We start from the raw sequence: 22,310 nt of genomic DNA on the forward strand, positions 1-22,310 counted from the left end.
CATCCAAATTCATACATTAGTTAATGCAAGTTAACATTAACTAACAATAAACAACTGCATTTAAATTAACATGAACTAATACAACCTTATTGTAAAGTGTTACCAACATACTTTAGTGAAGTGAAATGCATTGTTGTAATAGACGTTTACATTAAAAAAGCTTTTTAAATGTTAAAAAATGTTCTCAGTTAAAAAGAAAAAAGGTTGGTGTTCTTCTGAAAGAGAAAATTGAAAAAAAGAACAAAATCGTGAACCTTTGAGCTGCATGAGGAAAGTTAAACAACTGAGACTAAACCATGACTAGGCGGCTGAGGGATGTCAGATAAAACAAAGCCTTTTCTTTGCCTGTGTGAGGTGAGAAGCAGACACTTTCTTCAGGAACAGAGATCTTGCCATGACATGGATTTATCTTTGGATATTTCTTCAGCAATTTTGCACATTTTCTCAGATTTCTTTCTTTCTTTCTTTCTTTCTTTCTTTCTTTCTTTCTTTCTTTCTTTCTTTCTTTCTTTCTTTCTTTCTTTCTTTCTTTCTTTCTTTCACTTGGTGGATTGAACTCTCTTAATGCTTCCCTGTATCCATTATTAGCAATGTTAGTAAAAGGACTTGATGCATTTCAGTTGATGTTGATGATAAAACAGGAGGGCTATTAGGCTTAACGCACTAAGAAAAGCACAGGGAGTTGCCTTTGCTGGTTAATGGTAAGATAAGCAGGAATGGATTGGTGTTGTTCTGATTAATCTGTTCTTTAGGTCACTGATTCCATGCTGATCTGCGTCTGAGTATCAGCTCTTGCTTTCTTGCTTCCCAATCAAGCAGCATGTCTTGAGATGAAATATTGACCTCTGAAATCCTTTTGGAAAGCTATTAACTTGATTAGCCTAAGTAGAGACTCTCCTGCAGATCTACTTGAGTCAATTCAGTTCATCTGCAGCCCAAGGGTGCATTTCCGAAAACCATCGTTAGCCAACTAAGGTCGCAAGCTGCGTCATTACAAATGTAGTTCGTTGATTTGGTGTTTCACAAATCCATTGTTCCAATGCACATTTGCAAACTACATCGCAAACTTGTATGCTTACAACCACACCTCTGGAGCTGTAGTTAGAAGCATAGTTCTTGGCTGTGTTCTGTTCCCAGTTATCCTCCTTATTCCCTATTCATTTTGAACGTTCCAACATTTAAACATGGAATGATTTTTAAAAAAGCATTAAAGTCATCTCTCTTAGGTGTAATTTGCTTTCAAAGTATTTTTACAGTTCAGTTTTCAATCTTCATATTGGCAATTGTGCACTTTGAAAACATTTATGTCATTTTGAACACTCAGGACAAAAGCTATAGGTGACCTATATTATTTAAAAGCGGAATTTATGTTATATCTCCAAATTAGGCCTACAACCATTAACGATTTATATATGAGATTATAATATGTGTTAGCTAAGTGATTTCATATGGAATATTCTCAATAATATTTGAAAGGGAAACATATATAGGTCCTATTTGTGTCGTTAATATGTTTTAACCAAAACTAATATTGGATTTTTAAAAAATGTGTGTGTGTGTTTAAAACAATATAATTTGCACAAATAAATTTAGGAGTTTTCTCTAAAGAGGTTGTTACTCCACCCTGTTTAGAGCGTCATTATGGTTATAAATAACGTGGTTCAAAAGATCTGCGACAGACAAACTACGGGTTTTGGGAAACACTTCTTACTACAACGTTTTTTTCCCAAGCGATGCATCATGCTATAATAGTTCAGCCACAAGTTATGTCGTTGTTTGGGAAACGCACCCCAGGCTGTGTTTGGAATACTATTGTACAGAATGAGCAATTATGAAAGTGTGAACAAGTATGCATTATGAAATTAAAGGAATACTTCATATTGAAATGAAATGTACTCAAGTGGTTCTAAATTTTATGAATTTCTTGTTTGTTTAACAAGAAACGTTTTGTGAAGAATGTTGCAACTGACATCCATAGTAGGAACAAAAAAAAAATACTATAGAAGTCAATGGCTTTTCCTGACATTCTTCTTCCTTTGTGTTTGACAGAAAAAGAAAACTCAAACAGCGGTGCGTTTCCCAAACAACAACATAACTTGCGGATGAACCAGTGTTGCCAACTATTTCCAGTGAAAAGTAGCTAAAGCCTACCCGAAACGTAGCTAAATGTTGCCAGATTACGTCACGCACTAATTTGCATATCAGTGACATCATCGCGTAGTATCTGACAAACGTAAGCCCATCATATCCCTACTCTCTGAGGCGCCGTGTATTATATTATATTAAAACATTACATCCACATGCACAATAAATAGGTTCTTATTAACATATTACTTTGCATGATGACATCATTGCGTAATCGCAACTCAAAACTACATCTTTATGTAGTATACAAAATAATTGATGTTTTCTAAAATTGACTGGCCATCTCAGCAAAAACATTATTTGAAATAAGTCCATTTAGATTCGTATGAAAAATATAGTTGACTATTTGTAAAAGTAATACAAACACTTTTTGATAAATTTTTTACACTGATAATGCACAGTTACATTCTTTTAAACAATCACAGCTTGTGTACTTACTCTTTTTATCTTGTGAAATTAACACATTTGTGAAAGTGACAATTATAGCACTATTGGAATTTATTGCTACCCAAATTACCAACAATGATACATGTTAACAAATACCAGTAAATTAACAGTTATGAAAAACAATCTGAGCTAGCAATTTACTCTACTGAGTGAAGCCTGCAGCTGCTGCTCTTTTGAGTCACTTTTTAAAAATTGCTAAAAGTAGCCAATAAAATGTAAAAAATTGCTAAATTTGTTGCTAGGTGCTTACTGGAAAAAAAAGTTGCTAGGGTAGTATGAAAAGTTGATAAACCTAGCAACAAAATTGCTAAGTTGGCAACGCTGGGCTGAACTACCGTAGTACGATGTATCGTTTGGGAAAAGAACTGTGTAGTGATGAGTGTTTCCCAAAACTATTGCTGCTTTTGTCGCAGATCCATCGTTTAAACCACGTTAGTTGTAACATAAAACTTCAATAATGACAGTCTATAAACAGGGTGGAGTAACAACTTATTTAAAGAAAAAACCCATAATTTCTTTGTCCAATTAATATTGTTTTACAGGCACACAATCAAGTGAAATATGCTAATATCTTAATTACTACTGCTTATATGTATCTTTTACCACCTATTAAACTCAGTATGTCAAAACATTGCACTCTTTACTGTTTATTAAGTCATTGTCTATATGATTTAGCAGCGTTCACTGGTTTTCCAATGGTTTAGACAACATAAACAGGCAGAACAACATATTCAGTAGCACATTAACCATTCAAGCTGTTGTTTACATCCGAGTTTGGCTGTACATATGCGGTAACTTCCCAAATCTTGATGTAAGTGCAAATTCTCTGTATGATCCCTCACGAAACACTAATACATATTTTTTGAGATGTTGACAGTCATATATATGCCCCACGTTGCAAAAACACTATTAGGACACATACAGTTGAAGTCAGAATTATTAGCCCCCCTGAATTATTAGCCCCCCTGTTTATTTTTTCCCCAATTTGTGTTTAACAGAGAGAAGATTTTTTTTCAACACATTTCTAAACATAATAGTTTTATTAACTCATTTCTTATAACGGATTTATTTTATCTTTGCCATGATGACAGTAAATAATATTTGACTAGATATATTTCAAGACACTTCTATACAGCTTAAAGTGACATTTAAAGGCTTAACTAGGTTAATTAGGTTAACTAGGCAGGTTAAGGTAATTAGGCAAGTTATTGTATAATGATGGTTTGTTCTAGACAATGGAAGAAAAATATACTGTAGCTTAAAGGGGCTAATAATTTTGACCGTAAAATGGCTTTTAAAAAATTAAAAGCTGCATTTATTCTAGCTAAAATAAAACAAATAAGACTTTCTCCAGAAAAAAAAATATTATCAGACATACTGTGAAAATGTCCTTGCTCTGTTAAACATCCTTTTGGAAATATTTAAAATAGAAAAAAAATTCTGATAATTCTAATAATTCTGACTTCAACTGTATATTCAGCTAACAAGTGAAAATTGGTTGTTTTTGCATTGTTTAGAACAAATTCGTTCTCCCGGTTTAAAAAGAAATTTTGAAGCAACTTGAAGCAACGATGAGATCCTTGTGTAAATTCCAGCTGTTGAGTTTTCAGCACATCTATTTGAAGATTCCTTTTACCTGTTACAGTGTTCAGAGAGACGCCATGTTGTTTTGCCAATCGTAATTCAAACAAGTAGTAGAAGAATTGTTCAGAGACATGGGTCGTCAGTGTTGCGTTTATAAATGTGCCGCAACAAAGGTTTGATTTCCATTTCCTCGCTATGAGAGTGCAGCTGGATTCACGTATGGATTACAGTGGTCTGCTAACACGTGACAAAAATATGTGTGTAAGGAACAGGAGCTTTTTTAATCTGGAAATGGTGAAATGTGGATTTGCCACTCGTCTTCTATTAAAAAAGACGCGGTTCCAGTTGGTGTTGATTGTCCTGTCTCTACAGATTTGGTACGTGTATGATCAGTTGTTTATGTTTATTAGATGGCAAAGTTAGTATCGTCAGCAGTACTCTTTCAGTTTTTAAAGACATACCTTAGTCAAAATGATTTAGTTACTAAGTTTACAGTAATATCATTACAATATTATGCAATAAAAATCCTCCACTTCCACACAGCTCTCAGATCCGCTGTACATGCTGCTCTCCGAATCACTGTCTATCTCTCTTGCATCTGTGTTTGTGTTGCCTCTTAAAATCAGCTGCAGTGCACGTTATAAAACTCCCCTTTTCAAGCAAACCCTTCCCCTTTTCTCCACTCGATACTCCCACCTAAACAAAGCTGGACTCACCCACTTTACCGGCTTTTTTTAAACTAGAGGTGTGAAAACACCCTGCTGAGATGGGGGGTGGGGGGTTCATGGCTCTTTGAATTGCTTTTTGACTACTGTACTGTATATACACAGATCACAAAAGTTGCTGAAATGAGATATCATGTATACCTATTTGTTTACTTTAAATGTCCACAACATAATAGCTCTTTCTTGTATCACATGTAGAAATGTTATATCCTGAAAGGATTGTGCTTATTGCAGTACATTTACTATCCTGAACATTTCTATTTCTGTTGTGTTGACAGGTGGACAGGACAGAGGTGATCCGGAGCTGTATAAACCCCACATTTTCGAAGGTTTTCACCCTGGACTTCTACTTTGAGGAGGTCCAGCGATTGCGTTACGAGCTCTACGACATTAGCAGCAGTCATAACGGCATGAGAGAGGCGGACTGTCTGGGAGCCATGGAGTGCACGCTGGGCCAAGTGAGCAACCGCCTCCATCATGCATTTATTCCAGCAGCCATGCGTGTGATTATTATAGTCTGTCTTGCTTTGTTTGGCAATGCTCGTCTTGCAACAGGATCTCTGTGTGATTGTTGATTGCACACAGTCAGGGAAGATTGGGACCGGCACTGCGCCCAAATCAGATGAAGCCTCCTAATTAAATAATCACACCAACAACCGTTAAGAGCATTTCCGGACATTTTATGACTGATTGAATCTTGAAACGTGAGATGTCTGGCTCAGTGTGGGCCGACGGACGGTCCAGATGGGCCACGCAACTCTCTTATCTGCAGTGTGAGCAAACGGAAAAGCGGTCACGTGATCTTGTGCCAGATGGTTAAGATTCGCAGCTTCTCTAGAAGCTTATAGAGTACAGCAGATGCCAATATTCGTTTTGCTCAATATTCATGTGTTTATCCGTATGCATCAAAGCCACTGTCTACATCCCATTTTTAGGTCTCGAAGGAGCTCGGTTGTTTGTTTTAGTTCAGTCTGTTTTGGTTGGAGGGGGAAGAGAAGAGGATAATTGTTGAAATGAGCTGTGTTTAATAAAGAGAGCGAGGTGTTGATGGGGGTTTCTAGGGGAAATAAAACCAAAATCACTCCCCTCTGTTTATAAATATTTAACAACTAATAATGAAGCGCTTATCTGGAGTGAATTAGACTTCTTGGTGTAATTACGAACTAAGCTTACATGCCAAATTCTCCCTGAGGTGTTATTAAGTGCTGCGCTCTGCATGTATTTGTTTTTGTGTGTGTGTGTGTTTTCTGTCCATCATAAGCTGCATCAAAACAAAACAAGCCCCCTGACCGACTTAAAATATCTTATTTCTCTCCAAATAGATCGTCTCCCAGAGAAAATTCAGCAAAGCTCTTCTTAAACAGGGCAACACAGTCGGGAAATCGTCTATTACGGTGAGCATTTTTCTAAATCTCAAATTCATCTGTTTGCTTTCTCTCACTCTCACTTATGCAAACATCCAGCAGTGCACAACACCAGTAAAATGGCCTTACGCAAACATTTCATGGCCTAACCTTTAAAAGCTGCGCACTTTATATGACAGAGGTGCTTAGGATGATCAATGCCACTACTGAAGCCAGGCAAACACACAACAACTTCTCCATGTATACCTTACAAAACAGTCGGTGTTGATGGTGAGCTATAAAACGGAAGGAAAATAGCCACAGATGCACATTAACAGAGTACAGCAGCAACAAAAACAACATGCAGTAAACAAAATGAAATGTAAAGCTCCGGGTGAGCGGATCAGGACGTATAAAACAAATGTTAGTCTTGATTTTTTTGTTCTGCTGAAAACAGTTTATCACTCTCAATCTCTGCAGATCACCGCTGAGGAGCTGACGGGAAATAATGATTATGTCGAGCTCTCATTCAGTGCCAGGAAGCTGGATGATAAGGTAGGAAGACCTCATGTGCTCATGTTTATTTCCGATATATAATATGTAAAATCTTGTATGGCATCACTTTTATGTGATTACTGTATGATGCTGTTTAAGAAAACTGCTTTTATTGTAGCTGAAATAAAACAAATCAAACTTTTTCCAGAAGAAACTATTTTATAGGAAATACTGTAAAAAATTCCTTGCTCTGTTAAACATCGTTTGGGAAATAATCATAGGAGGCCGAATAATTGTGACTTCAACTGTATTAGTGTACATATTTCTCTGTGGTACGGTTACACTCACATTTAAGAGTTACAGATAATAAAATGTTACTCCAACTCTTGGAGTACAACTCTTTCTGACATTATTATGAATTATTATGAATTGTCAAGTAACCAGAATCAGTGGATAAGGAAGATCAGGTATACATTTATTGTGTTGATCCTCAGTTTTAATAGCAAAACTTGTCATACAATCAGTCAAATAACTGGAGACTTTTGATCATTTGATCATTTGATTCAGTGAGTCATTACTTGGGGACTCACATTGATGAGGACATTTGAATCAGTGAATTGTTGACTGAAGACTCACTCTTATCTGATTATTTGAATCAGAGAACTATTAAATGCAGACTCTCTTTGACCAGATAATCTGAATCAATGAGTGATTAAATGGAGACCTGCTCTGACCAAATCATTAGAATCAGTGAATTTTTAACTGGAGAATTACGCTGATTAAAATGATCCGGTAAGTGCGTCACTAAATGGAAACTTGCTCTGACAGAATCATTTGATTCAGAGGAATATTAAATGTAGACTCACTATGACTATGATTAACTGACTCAATTTCTCCAAATTGTTTTGAATCAGTGAATCATTAACTGGAGACTTAGTCTGAGCAAACTGTTTGAACAAGTGACCAAATAATTTGAATCAGTGAATCTTAAACTGCAGACTCGCTCTGACCAAATCATTTGAATCAGTGAATCTTTAACTGTAGACTCACTATGACCAAATCATTTGAATCAGTGAAACGTTAACTGGAGACTCACTATGACCAAATCATTTGAATCAGTGAATTGTTAACAAGAGATTCACTCTGACCAAATCATTTGAATCAGTGAATCTTTAACTGTAGACTCGCTGTGACCAAATCATTTGAATCAGCGAAAATAAAACTGAGCTCTGAAACTTTAGTGAGCAAAAATCACACTGACTCCTAACTTTCAACTCCAGAGTTTTTAACTATTTTCGACATCTCTCTGACCCCTAGAATGAATCAGTCCCCTCTCCAGAGCCATGATTCAAGAAAATGCCCTCTTTGCATGTGAAATGAGCATCAACAGTTCCCCTTCGGATGGGGAACTCCAATGCTATGTGGAAACTTCCACTATGGGGATTTCGTCAGAATCCAATCATCTGAAAGAGTATAAAAACGGGCCAATGAAATGCCAATGAGTTGGCAGCGTCAGCGTGCACAGCTGGCGTCAATGACAATCAGTCATGCTATAAAGACGCAGCCAGTGCCATGCTCGACATCCTTTCGCTTTCAGAGCCTTTCACGAAGCTTCTGAGAGAGTCTTTGAGGGTATCTCCAACCTGTGTCTACAGAGAGAGATCGAGAAGCAGCTTCTCCCGGTCCAGAGCGCGTATACGCAGTGGCAGATGGTCGAGCTGGGTATTTCTCCCTTGTCTGGCGTCCTTTGGGTCAGGTCCTCCAAGAGCGGTTTGTATATAGGAAAAAAGCTTTCCTAAAAGAGCAACACGGTCGTGCAGCGCGTCTTTTTCAAGACGTCACTCCGACCGTGCGTTTCTGGATGCGGTGGTTTCCTATCCCCGGATGATGGGCACGAGCACAGCGTTTCATGTCTGGGGGTCCAGCATGTTAATGCGGTGCTCGCGGGCAGTGCATGCCATCACTGATGTCATGTCTGTTGCGCAGTTAAGATCGCGGCTCGCTCTTGCAAAAGAGCCACCCACCCCAGTTGTCCCCCGCACTGCGGTTGGCACTCGGGCAGATCTGAGGGTTTCAGTGAGAGTAAATCCGCCGCCCCCGGGCCGTGGACCTCTCGCTCCTCCACGCGCTCCATCCAAGCTTCAGGTGAAGAGAAGCGCTCCGTCCTTGGATGGTCGCTCTCTCACCTGATGACACTGGGGGTCAGATGTCCATCGCTGCATCGGAGGATGGGCTGTCATTGTCTGATGAGGATGCGAGCCCGCTCGCTCCCTCCCTCCGGGGTGGAGAGCGCGGCGTTAGCATCTAAAAAGCAGACGTGATGGCCGTGCTTTCTCGGGCTGCTTCGGCCGTGGGTCTGGTGATGGTTTATCCCCCAGCCCCGCGGCCGGACCGACTAGATGGGTGTGATGTGGAGGATATAAGGAGGCAAGACCTTCAAAGCCTCCCATCCCCTTCTTCCCGGAAGTGCACAGTGAACTCACGCAGTCCTGAGGGCACTTTTTTCTGCCCGATCTGCGTGCGCTTCCATCCTCACCATCCTTGGAGGTTGGGCTGTCAAGGTCTGACGAGGGATTCGAACCCGCTCGCTCCCTCCGGGACTTTGAGCGCGGCGTCGAATCCAGAAGCAGACTTTGCGGCTGTGCTTCCCCAGGCTGCTTCGGCCGTGGCTCTGGAGATGGTTTATCCCCCAGCCCCGCGGCCGGACCGATTAGAGGGGTGGATGTGGAGGATGAAGGCGAGACCTTCTAAGCCTCCCCATCCCCTTCTTCCTGGATGGGCACAGTAGGCTCACGCAGTGTGCTGCGTGCGCCTTCCCCCTCACCGTGCACGCTATGGCCACCTACCAGCGCTACCAAGCGCAGGCGCTGGCCCGGCTGCGCGAGGATGGTTCTGACCCAGGACTGAGCATGCGCTCCGCACCGCAACCGACTATGCTCTTACAAAAAAAAAAAAAAAAAAAGTCGGCTGTGTGTGCCCTGGGAAGGACGATGATCACATCCGTGATCCAGGAATGCCACCTCAGGCTAAACCTGGTGATGTGCGTGACGTTGACAAAGTTCGCTTTCTTAACTCACCCATATCCCAGGCTGGTCTGTTCGGCGACACTGGCGGTGAATTCGCCCAGGAATTCACGCCGGTGATAAAGCAGTCGGAGGCGATGGGCGAGGTCTCTATCGGCGGGATTGTATGACCGCTCCCCCCCGCCGAGCCATCCACATCCATTGCTTTTTCGCCGAGGACGCCCGCCCGCAGCTTTGCTTCGCCGCCCCCGCCTGCGCCTCCGGCCACGCGGCTGCGCCGAGCATCGCGCAGGCAACCAGCGTCCCCCGCCCAGGGCGCCGCTAAGTTCGGTAAAACGGACCGCGAAGCGTCCCTGAGGCGGGCCATCTGGGGAGGAGGGAATTTGCTCTTTCTTTTTCACGTTATTTAAAGGCGTAAAAAAAAAAAAAAAAAAAACGCCATCAAAATCCTCAGTGAAAGAGCACTTTTCCCCTCCTCCGGATGTGACAGCCCGAACACTGCCAGTCTGGGACGCTATGCCTTCCAGCTCGCAGGATCGGTGCATTTCGCCAATGGCTCATGGAGCGCGAGAGAACGGTCTCCTTTCTCTCCACTCCCAGCCCCTCTCCTGGAGTTTGAGTGCGAGACGAGAACATCTCCTCTCCTGCTCTCCTGTGGGACCCCAGCGCTCCCCGGATGAGCCCACTCACTCCACGCTGCCCCGCCGCTGGCACGTCAGCGTTCGTGCGGGTGGGACCATTTGCGGGGGCTCTGCCTGCCTGGTTAGCGCGGGCCAGCCCATCGCAATGGCTCATCCATACGACCAGACTCGGCTATGCGATTCAGTTCGCGAAACGGCGTCCCAGGTTCACGGGCGACCAGGGTCAGTCCTGCGTCCGCCCCTGTCTTGCGAGAGGAGATTGCTGTCCTCCTGGCGAAGGACTCAATCGAGCCGGCCCTCCAGCCGAGATGGAGCGCGGGTTTTACAGCCCGCACTTCATCGTGTCCAAAAAAGAGCGATGGGCTATGGCCAATCCTATATCTGCACATTTTGAACCGCTGCCTTCACTGGCTGCGCTCCGAAATGCTTACGCAGATGCGCATCACGCGATGCGTTCGTCCTCAGGATTGGTTTGCAGCAATAGATCTGAAGGACGCGTATTTTCATGTCTCCACACTTCCACGCCACCGGCAGTTTCTGCGGTTTGCGTTTGAAGGTCGAGCGTGGCAATACAAGGTCCTCCCCTTCGGGCTCTCTCTGTCTCCGCGAGTTTTCACCAAGCTCGCGGAGGGTGCCCTCGCGCCCCTTCGGCTCGCCGGCATCCGCACGCTCAATTATTTCGATGACTGGCTGATTTTTAGCCCACTCTCGGGAGCAATTGATTATGCACAGAGACAAGGTGCTCCGGCACCTCCGCCCGTTGGGGTTTCAGGTCAACCGAGAAAAGAGCAAGCTCGCCCCCGTGCAGAGCATCTCCTTTCTCGGGTTGGAGCTGGACTCGATCACTATGGAGGCGCGCCTCTCACGAGAGTGCGCCGAGGTAATGCTGAACTGTCTGAGAGAGTTCGACAGGAAAAAAAGTGGTCCCCCTGAAATTATTTCAGAGGCTCCTGGGGCATATGGCATCCGTAGCCGCGGCCACGCCGCTCTGATTGCTCCATATGAGACCACTACAGCATTGGCTTCACGATCGGGTCCCCAGACGCGCATGGCACGCGGGCACACACCGAGTGACTGTCACTGCGCTGTGTCACCGCACCCGCACCCCCTGGAAAGGACCCCTCCTTCCTACGGGCCAGTGTGCCCCTAGGTCAGGCGTCCAGGCAGGCTGTCGTTTCAGCAGATGCCTCCAGTATGTGGTGAGGGGGCCGTGTGTAGCGGGCATGCTGCTGCGGACCTGTGGAGGGGAACCCAGCTGCATTGGCATATCAACTGCCTAGAGCTGTTGGCAGTGTTTCTCGCTCTGCGCCGCTTTTTACCGGTGCTGAGGGGGCAACACGTGCTGGTCAGGACGGACAGCACGGCCGCGGTAGCGTATTCCATCCGGATGGGGGGTATACGCTCCCGCTGCATGTCTCAGCTCGCTCGCCGTCTGCTCCTCTGGAGTCATACGCGGCTGAAGTCGCTGCTTGCTATTCACACCGCGGATGGGCTCTACCGTGCGGCCAACGGGCTCTCACGGCAGCTCCTTCCCCGGGAGAATGGCGACTCCACCCCGAGTCATGCGTAAGTATGCACTCCCCCCAGTGAGCCTACTCGCGCAGTTTCTGTGCAAGGTCAGGGAGGACGAGGGGCAGGTCTTGCTAGTTGCGCCCCTGGCCCAACCGGACCTGGATATCAGAACTCTCCCTCCTCGCGACGCCCCCCCTGGCGAGTCCCTTTGAGAGAGGACCTACTCTCTCAGGGACAGGGCACCATCTGGCACCCTCGCTTAGTTCTGTGGAACCTCCACGTGGGGTCCATAAGACGCGACGAGGAAGACTTAGGTAACCTACCGGTGGCGGTGGTTAATACCATCACTCAGGCTAGTGCACCCTCTACGAGGCATGCCTACGCCCTGGAGTGGAGTCTATTCACTGAGTGGTGCGCTTCTCGCCGAGAAGACCCCCGATCTTGCCAGATCAGTGTTGTGCTTTCTTTCCTTCAGGACAGGTGGAGCGAAGGCTGTCGCGCTCCACACTGAGGGTTTACGTGGCCACCATCTCCGCTCATCATGATGCGGGGATGGCGGCACCGTGGGGAGGCATAACCTCATCATCCAGTTCCTCAGAGGTGCGAGGCGGATGTTTTCCCCCGCCCCCCTCTCATACCCTCTTGAGATCTCGCGGTAGTGCTACGAGCCTACGTGGGGATCCCTTCGAACCACTCGACTCAGTATCCTTGAGATTTCTGTCCTTGAAGACAGCTCTGCTGGTCGTGTTGGCATCGGTTAAGAGGGTTAGGTACCTGGAGGCATTTTCGGTCAGTGACTCGTGCCTAGAATTCGGGCCGGCCTACTCTCACGTTGTCCTGAGACCCCGGCCCGGCTATGTGCCCAAGGTTCCTACCACGTCGTTTTAACAATCAGGTAGTGAGCCTGCAAGCGCTGCCCACGGAGGAGGCAGACCCAGCCCTTTCATTGTTGTGTCCTGTTCGCGCTTTGCGAATATATGGGGACCACACTCAGAGCCTTAGATCCTCTGACCAGCTCTTTGTCCATTACAGTGGTCGGCAGATGGGAAGTGCCGTATCTAAACAGAGGTTGGCCCACTGGATAGTGGATGCCATCTCCCTCGCCTTTGGGCCAGGGTGAGCCGTGTCCCCCGGGGGTGAGAGCGCACTCCACTATGGAGCATCGCATCCTCCTGGGCGTTAGCACGCAGCGCCTCTCTGACAGACATTTGTAGAGCTACGGGTTGGGTGACACCCAATACATTTGCAAGGTTACAATCTGCGAGTGGAGCCTGTTTCCTCAAGGGTATTAGGCAACCCTTGGTGATTGAGGAAACGATTCGGTTGAGGTGTCGAAACACGCTTGCTGCGCCACTCTCCCTAACCCGGAGATACGTGCGCTTTTTCAGCTTTGTCAGTTTAGTTCCCCATTTCTTTGGCGAACCCTGCAGAGTTCCTCCGAGGCCCCCAGCACCTGACTCAGCGGAGGAGTCAGGTGCTGGCCCGTTACGTTGTCGGCATGCCCGCTGGTCAGCCCGCGTTCTGGGTATAGGTGCCTGCTATGTGTGATCCCCGCTGGCGATCCCATACGTTCACTCAGCCACGGTATAGTCCCCCCTTCTAGGGCAGGCTCGTGTCTTCCCTCCCCGCTAACCATCCTTATGCTAGGACCCCCCCATCTCTGGGCTGGTCCATAGATTGTCACCAGGTCTCCCCTCTGGGTAGCAGGTGAGCTCCGCAGCGTCCTCCCTATCGGGACTGAACGCTTTCCCAACGTACTGTCGTATCAAAACCTTTTTACTGGGTTATTGCGACTCCCCGAAAAATATAACCGTTTCTGAACAGGTAAGTAAGGGCCAGGGGACACGTTGGAAGACTGTGTCTCGGGGCGTTGTAGGTGCGCTTGCTCTACTGCGTGGCACACCCTTCGCCAGGGGCGCAGTAAGGTTCTTTCGTTGTGGCGTTTTCCATAGATTTCCCCATAGTGGAAGTTTCCACATAGCATTGGAGTTCCCCATCCGAAGGGGAACGCTACGGTTACTAAAGTAACCCTTCGTTCCCCGAGGGGGGGAACGGAAATGCTATGTTCCTTCGCCACAACGATTGTCCCTTAGCTGTTGAGCGTGAAAGTCTCTTCAGCTAGAAAAGGATGTCGAGCATGGCACTGGCTGCGTCTTTATAGCATGACTGATTGTCATTGACGCCAGCTGTGCACGCTGACGCTGCCAACTCATTGGCATTTCATTGGCCCGTTTTTATACTCTTTCAGATGATTGGATTCTGACGAAATCCCCATAGTGGAAGTTTCCACATAGCATTTCCGTTCCCCCCCTCGGGGAACGAAGGGTTACTTTAGTAACCGTAGCGTTCCCTGCTCTCTCGCATTGGGACTCGTTTTGCTGTCAGGTGTCAAATGTAGTTTAACTCTCCCATCCTTCAATAAAAGCCTCCTGGTGACGTCTGCATTATACTGTGAGAGGATCAACACAGGAATGGGAAATGAGCCGCTCAAACTGTTACGATCAGACAGAACTGATCAGGGATGCTGTTAAAAATAAACTTCAGGCTTGATGAGTCCCGATACTCAGAAATGCGGTCAGACAGTTGAGAAAGAAATCCAGAGAGAGTGATAGAGAGAGCAATGTTCCTCTGGGAGACACAATCAGCTCTTGTCAGCAGGGTAATTACATGGGACTAAAATTAATAAGAGGGATTAATACAAGCATAACAAATGATCCACACGAGCGTCTCGGTTTCACACAGAGCGTCTGGTTCTTGCTGCTTGACAGGACGTCAGAAGGTAGAACGGGGAAAGCCTGCTTTAAATCACTTTTCATTTAAGAGCCCTTTTCTTCTGCTAAGTCCTAATCCTTCAGTGGAAATCATATTCTTGGCATCTGACTAATTAAAAGTGTGATTAAGCTTGCAGACTGGTGGAGAGATCAGAGACCCGGGCTGTCAGGATTCTCAGATTTTTTATATTTTTGATAAATTGCATTCGTCAGTCTTTGACTACAGGCGTTTAGGAGAGCATTGCGTTAATGTTGATGACGTCTTTTGTGAGTGGTCTGTTTTGGACTTTTTTGTGCACGTGGCTTTTTTTCATGAGTTTAGAAAGTCCTAAAAATGGCAACGGTGACTTGGTGCAGTTTTGATCATTCAATATACAGAACCTGCAGAAGTCCTCTGAGGAAAAGGCTTTAATAGGTATAATTAACTGAGGAAGTTGTGGGAAGCTTTGGAAACACAAACTAGTTTCCTGTTTTCAGCAGATAAGAAGTTTTATGTTTAAGATTTATACCCTTACCATTGAAATAAAGAAAGATAAGAATGTATATTTTATGATATGAAGGGTTACTATTGAAGTGCTAAAAAAGAGTTTATACATTTGTTCATTCAATTCAGGGTGTTTTTCCAGTATTTCATGCTATTTATAGTAAGTAATTTTTCCTCAGATATGAGCTGAAATTAATATGAAATCATTTATTTGTGTATGAATGTTAAAGTTTTTTAGTTTATCAATCATCTTCAAAATATTTAAAACAGTTTAAGGATCTTTTTTCAAATGACATGTCTATACAATAGGATTGTGTTGTGGTCGGAAAAATATATGTTATTTTGTTTTAGGTGCCTTTCCAGAGACATTGCGACTATTTATTCATTCGTTCATTCATTTTCTTTTCGGCTAAGTCTCTTCATTAATCAGGGTCGTCACATGTTTTACGCAGTGGATGCCCTTCCAGCTGCAACCCATCACTGGGAAACATCACACTCATCACTCACACACATACACAATTTAGCTTACCCAATTAACCTATACCACATGTCTTTGACAATTGTGGGGAAACCGGAGCACCCGGAGGAAACCCACACGAACACAGGGAGCCCTGCCACCCTGTGACTATTTAGTCACCAATATTAGCACTTAAATAAGGTATGACGTTTCCCTTTTCTTATTTGTTTTCCTTACCTTCATCTATCTATTGATTTATTTACTTATTTTCCTATTTTTAAGGATTACTATAATTTCTTTATTATTATTTTCCCCTTAAAAAAATCTTCCTACTATTGTTTATGATTTGTTTTTGCAGTGCAAAATATATGGACTATAACCCATTGCACATTTTGTGGTAAAACTTACCTCAGATTATATCTCTGAAAGCACAATGTACATTCAATTTTGACAACTTTAAAAAAACATATCACAAAAAAAGTTTAAGGGTTTGGAAAAAAACGGTAATATGGTAAACCATTATTACATTTTACTTTACTTATATATACTTGGATGACTTAGATTACTTGGATTTTCAGCAGTCATTACACAGTGTCACGTGATCCTTCTGACATGATTTTTTTAAAGGCACAATTATCAACTTTTATTGGTGCTCGGTTAATAATGATTTTTATTTTGGCATTTGTTTTACACAATGGGTGCCCTTCAAGCCGCAACCCAGTACTGGGAAACACCCATACACTCTCACATTCACACACGCACTCATTCACTAGGGCCAATTTAGTTTACCCAATTCACCTATAGCGCATGTCTTTGGACTTGTGGGGGAAACCAGAGCACCTGGGGGAAATCCACATGAACACGGAGAGAACATACAAACTCCACACAGAAATGCCAACTGACCCAGTCGAGACTCGAAACAGCGACCTTCTTGTGGAAAAAGAAAATAATTATTTAAATTGCAAATAACTAAATGATCTTATTGACCAATCAGAATCAAGTATTTATGTGGCATGTGATGATAATGTTTTTAATAACCTTACTTACATTGCAAAGGCAATAGTATTAAATCATATTGAAGTGCCTTGTGGCGAAAAAACTTGGACCAAAAATGACCAAATGTGTGTTTAAATGAAGCAATAGGACACATTCAGGTGCATTTATTATGTAATTTTAGTGACTTGATTATCTTGACCTATATTGTGCTATCATTATAACATCAATCCCCCATCATATTTGGCTCTTAGCAGGCGAGCAGACCCTGAAGCAGACCGATTGCAGAGGTGGGAAGGGCAGCTAACAATGGCAGCGCAGGGAACAACTCTGAAAAGTTACCAGCAAGGACACAATTACTTTTCAATGACAGTGGCGAGTTGAATTTAGAGCAGATGCCGTCCGTGGGGTGCATATAGAAAACTATAGCCTGTTTAACTCCTCACAACTCCTGCTTAAATGGGTTGGCCTGAGGATAGTGCAAGATATTGTGTTTTTGTCTTGTCTTTCTATGAAAAATTGGCTTATTAGCTTAAACTCAAAGGCTTATCATTGTAGATGGATCTTATTACGTAAAAAAGAGACATAAATCCACATACAGACATAGATGTTTAAAGGGATAGTTCATCCAAAAATCTAAATTTCCTAAGCATTTACTCACATTCCAGTGTTTTTAAACTGTAATTAAATTTAAATACAAACCCCCCCCCCCCCCCCCCCCCCGTTGAACACAAAACCATATATTCTGAAGAAAGCGGACTGAACTGCCAACTTATCCAGCATATGTTTTACACAGCGGATGCCCTTCCAGCTGCAATCCAGTACTGGGAAACATCCATACACACTCATTCACAGAAATACATTAAGGCCAGTTTAGTTTATCCAATACACCTATAGCGCATGTCTTTGGACTGTGGAGAAAACAACCTGTATTGGTACAAACAGGCTTTTATCAGTATGCTAAACCATAGAGAACAGTATGGGTAAAAAGCAAGTTTTTGAGAAGGCTGCCAGATTTAAGCACTAAAATATCATGATTTCTATTTAAACACCCATGCATTTTAATTCCAAATGACCATGATTAACAAACTTTTGCGACCACTGCCATGCATTCAAAACTGTGTTTGACCCAGAATGAGCAGTTGTCACGTTTGATTATTTCAAGTATTTTCAAGTCTTTTTAAGTACTATTTTTTTTACTAAACATTGCATAAACTTGTCACTGAAACATTGTTTTCTTACTGTAGCATTGACTAAAATCAAGCAAATTGACCCGTCATTTAAAAGTTAAAGTGGTTCTTTGAAAATACTTATGTATCAAGTTATGAAATTTGTAAAGTATTCATGATTTTATTGAAGATTTAAAAAATATTGATATTATATTATAGTAATAATATTTTTAGAAATACAGTTGAAGTCAGAATTATTAGCCCCCTTTGAGTTTTATTTCTTTTTAAAATATTTCCCAAATTATGTTTAACAGAGCAAGGACATTTTCACAGTATGTCTGATAATATTTTTTCTTCTGCAAAAATTCTTATTTGTTTTGTTTCAGCTAGAATAAAATCAGTTTTTATTATTTTAAAAACCATTTTAAGATCAAAATTATTAGCCCCTTTAAGCTATATTTTTTCAATAGTCTACAGAACAAACCATCGTTATACAATTACTTGCCTAATTACCCTAACCTGCTTAGTTATTAACCTAGTTAAGCCTTTAAATGTCACTTTAAGCTGTATAGAAGTGTCTTGAAAAATAGTCAAATATTAATTTACTGTCATCATGGCAAAGATAAAATAAATCAGTTATTAGAAATGAGTTATTAAAACTATTATGTTTAGAAATGTGTTGAAAAAATCTTCTCTCTGTTAAACAGAAATTGGGGGAAAAATAAACAGGGGGCTAATAATTCTGACTTCAACTGTATATGTGTGACCCTGTACCACAAAAGTCATTTACACAGAGATTTTTACATCAAATGAACTGGAATACATATGCTTTCCATTGATGTATGGCCAATATTTGCTTGATTACTACTTGAAAACCAGGAATCTCAGGGTTAAAAAAACCTAAATAGTGAGAAAATTGCCTTTAAATTTACTATGGAACCATTGACTTCCATAGTAGAAAAAACAAATGGAAGTCCATAGTTACAGGTTTCCAACGATCTTCAAAGTATCTTGTTTGTGTTCAACATTAGAAAGGAACTCAATCAGCTTTAGAACACTTAAAATTAGAGTAAATAATGACAGAATTTTAGTTTTAGGGTAAACTATCCCTTTAAAGATTAAATTGTTTGCCAATTTAATCACAAGTGGACCATGTAGCATCAATGTTTGTCTTAATAAATGTTATGGAACAAAAAACTGTGCCATTCCCATCAAGAGTCACTTTATAATTTGTGCTTGTTCATGATGCTATCGGCTGATATCTGTGCTTCTGTCATTCCTGCAGGATTTTTTCAGCAAGTCAGATCCGTTCTTAGAGATCTACAGGGTAAATGATGATGACAGCCAGCAGCTAGTGCACAGAACAGAGGTAAAACAACTATCTGTATCAAAGATCCCCCTGTGGCAGTCCATAAACGACACTGAATCTCTCTCTGTCCTCTTCTGCACACAGACTGTCATGAATAACCTCAACCCCGTGTGGAAGACCTTCAAAACGTCACTGAACTCGCTCTGCAGTGGAGACCATGAAAGAATACTGAAGGTACATTATGACACCAAGTGAGATGAACTAGCAATATATATATCATTTTAATTTAGTTTACATTCACATTTGCACTGCAGTCATGTTCCTGGCAGATGATATAGCGTATAAAAGGCTTAAAAGTACATACATTGTGTTCGCAGTTTGATGTAGCTGCTCTAGCGTACAATTTGTCTGCTTTTTACCCATCAATACTGCACTTTGACTGAAAGGCACGTCAGCACTTTGGGAAAAGTTTTTTATTGAATTAATGCAGATGTATATTTCAGCTTTCAGGTAATTTTGATGTATTTTGAGAAATATTGAATCCGTTCTTTTTTCTGCGTGTGGGTGAAGCTGCTTTACATGTCTGACTTGTATACATTTTTTTAATATACAGTTGAAGTCAGAATTATTAGCCCCCCTGTTTATTTTTTTCCCCCAATTTCTGCTTAAAAGAGAGAAGGTTTTTTTTTTGTTACATATTTCTAAACATAATATTTTTAATAACTCATTTCTAATATAATAATAACTGATTTATTTTATCTTTGCCATAATGACAGTAAATAATATTTTCATTCATTTATTTTCTTTTCGGCTTAGTCCATTTATTAATCCGGGGTCGCCACAGCGGAATGAACCGCCAACTTATCCAGCACATGTTTTTACGCAGCGGATGCCCTTCCAGCTGCAACCCATCTCTGGGAAACATCAATACACACTCATTTACACTCATACACTACAGACAATTTAGCTTGTCTTTGTACTGTGGGGGAAACCGGAGCACCCAGAGAAAACCCACGCGAACGCAGGGAGAACATGCAAACTCCACACAGAAACGGCAACTGTCCCAGGCTCGAACCAGCAACCTTTTTGCTGTGAAGCGACAGCACTACCTACTGCACCACTACATCACCCCTAAATAATATTTTACTACATATATTTCAAGACACTTCTATACAGCTTAAAGTGACACTTAAAGGCTAAAGTAGGCAGGTTAGGGTAATTAGGCAAGTTATTGTATAACGATGGTTTGCTCTTTAAAAAATTTTAAACTATAGAAATCTCATATATAATACGAGTAATAATATCATATACGTGATAAAAGCAAATAATCGCAAACGAAAGAAAACTTGATACCATTATAAGCCTAGTCAATTTGCTTTCTTCATCTAGAAAACAGCGTCCTCTAAACATGTCAATAACACAAACCAAACTCCTATTCCTAGTCTCAGCCTGGAGCTTCAAAGTCATCGGCTCATTGGTTGAAGCAAGCAGCGCAGATTTTCATACTGTTTTGAAATTCAATGAGGTTTGCCGGACCACCAGAATCTCTTATCAGTCACATATGAGCCGATTAGACCGGACCATTAGGCTGGTGTGTCAGCCAGGATTCACCAGGTATTCTCATGTGCTTACTTAGAAATGTGCGTTTTCTAATTTGCCTCCCTCTGTCTGCTCCCTGGACTTCCCTTGCTTCATTTATTCATTCGGCGTTCATCAAAAGCTGCTTGATTTAATTGGGAAAGGAATTACTCCAAGACCATCTGAGCTGAACATGCGTTGAAGCGCAATAATTTAATATTAAAAGTAGCAATTTCCCACAGGAATCTAAATTAGAGTACCCCCTGTTAAAAGATAATAATCATGGAAATAAACATGATTTCACTGCAGTAATTATCTGGAGAAATAAAAAAAAATAAGTGTAATGTTTTTGCTATTTATTTTTTTACATAGAAATGTAGCAGTAATGATGTTTAAGGAATTTGGCTGTATTATTTTATGATAGAGTTTTTGTTTTGTTTTGGTAACACTAGTTTAAGAACAAAATCTCACTATTAACTCGTGGCTTATTTCCTGACAATCATTAAGATATTGTCTGTTTATCAGTAGTTATAAATAACACATTCTGCATGATCATATTCTACATCCGTAATTCTACCCCATACCTAGACCCAAATACTACCTCAATAATTAATAAGTAACACATTTGGAATTAACTGAGGCAAAAGTCATAGTTAAGGTTTTGTCAACAGTGAGAATTGTACTTTAAGATAAAGTGTGAGCATATTTTTAAATAACAACATAATAAAAATACTGAATTTACAAATATAAATACATTTAAAAATATATATATATAATATGGACCCTTTTCACAAGCCTGTTATGATGCGTTTAACGTTACTCTTTAAAAGTTTTTAATATTTAGATTTTTTTAAAAACTTAACATTTATATGTATTTCTGTATATATTATATCATCTTTGCTTCAAATTACAAAAAAATGAATTACCGCTTGTGCGAGGCATTTCTAATGCAGCGTTTATAGGACAGGACAGTAAAGTTGACGTTATTCTCTCCTTCTCTGCCATCATCAGTCTCACACAATTTTTTAACTTTTTCTGAAACTCTTCATAACGTCATCGTGGTGTTTTTCTTTTATTATTTAAGCAAATAAGATTGTAAAAAAAATATTTATTGTATTCTCCCATTCACTGCGCTGTAAGTTTCCCAACTATGACAACTTCCGCTACTGAGAAACCTGGAAATGTGAAAAGGGTCTATTGGCAAAACATTTATTTAGGTTGTTGATGTCAAGCTTTTGAAAGCCAACAAAGTTTTTAATTTAACTTAAATTCCTTAATTAACTGAATAATTGGTTAATATTGAAAATTATTATTTTTTGCATACAGATGTACACGTACAGTACTGTTCACTACTGTTCAAAATGTTCAAAGTTTTTTGATAAGTGTAAATTTCAGATTTATTATAAAAAAAATCAGTTTTGCTGCTAAATATTGACAGCTTTGATGAATTCTTTACAGGAAATGGAATTAAAATTACATTTTTGTAACTGTAAGTTTGGTGGTTCATTCCACTGTGGCGACCCCAGATTAATAAAGGGACTAAGCCGAAAAGAAAATGAGTGAATGTTACAACTTGCCCCGCAGGTGTGGTAAATAGTAACACTTTTACTCCTGGCACTTTTGGCAATACTGCA

At 41.6% G+C, this 22,310-nt stretch overlaps 1 protein-coding gene across 1 annotated transcript in view; it reads left to right on the forward strand.

Moving 5' to 3' along the window:
• The window catches only part of cpne4a (copine IVa), a 120,261-nt gene that overhangs the window by 55,826 nt on the left and 42,125 nt on the right, over window positions 1-22,310 (forward strand). The window contains exons 3-7 of the mRNA XM_056475517.1: window positions 5,180-5,359; window positions 6,224-6,295; window positions 6,725-6,799; window positions 19,075-19,158; window positions 19,243-19,332. Coding sequence (XP_056331492.1) covers window positions 5,180-5,359; window positions 6,224-6,295; window positions 6,725-6,799; window positions 19,075-19,158; window positions 19,243-19,332 — 501 coding nt within the window. The remainder of the gene's footprint in view (window positions 1-5,179; window positions 5,360-6,223; window positions 6,296-6,724; window positions 6,800-19,074; window positions 19,159-19,242; window positions 19,333-22,310) is intronic.

The sequence above is a fragment of the Danio aesculapii genome, chromosome 16 (assembly GCF_903798145.1).
Source record: "Danio aesculapii chromosome 16, fDanAes4.1, whole genome shotgun sequence".
NCBI classification, from domain to species: Eukaryota; Metazoa; Chordata; class Actinopteri; order Cypriniformes; family Danionidae; genus Danio; species Danio aesculapii.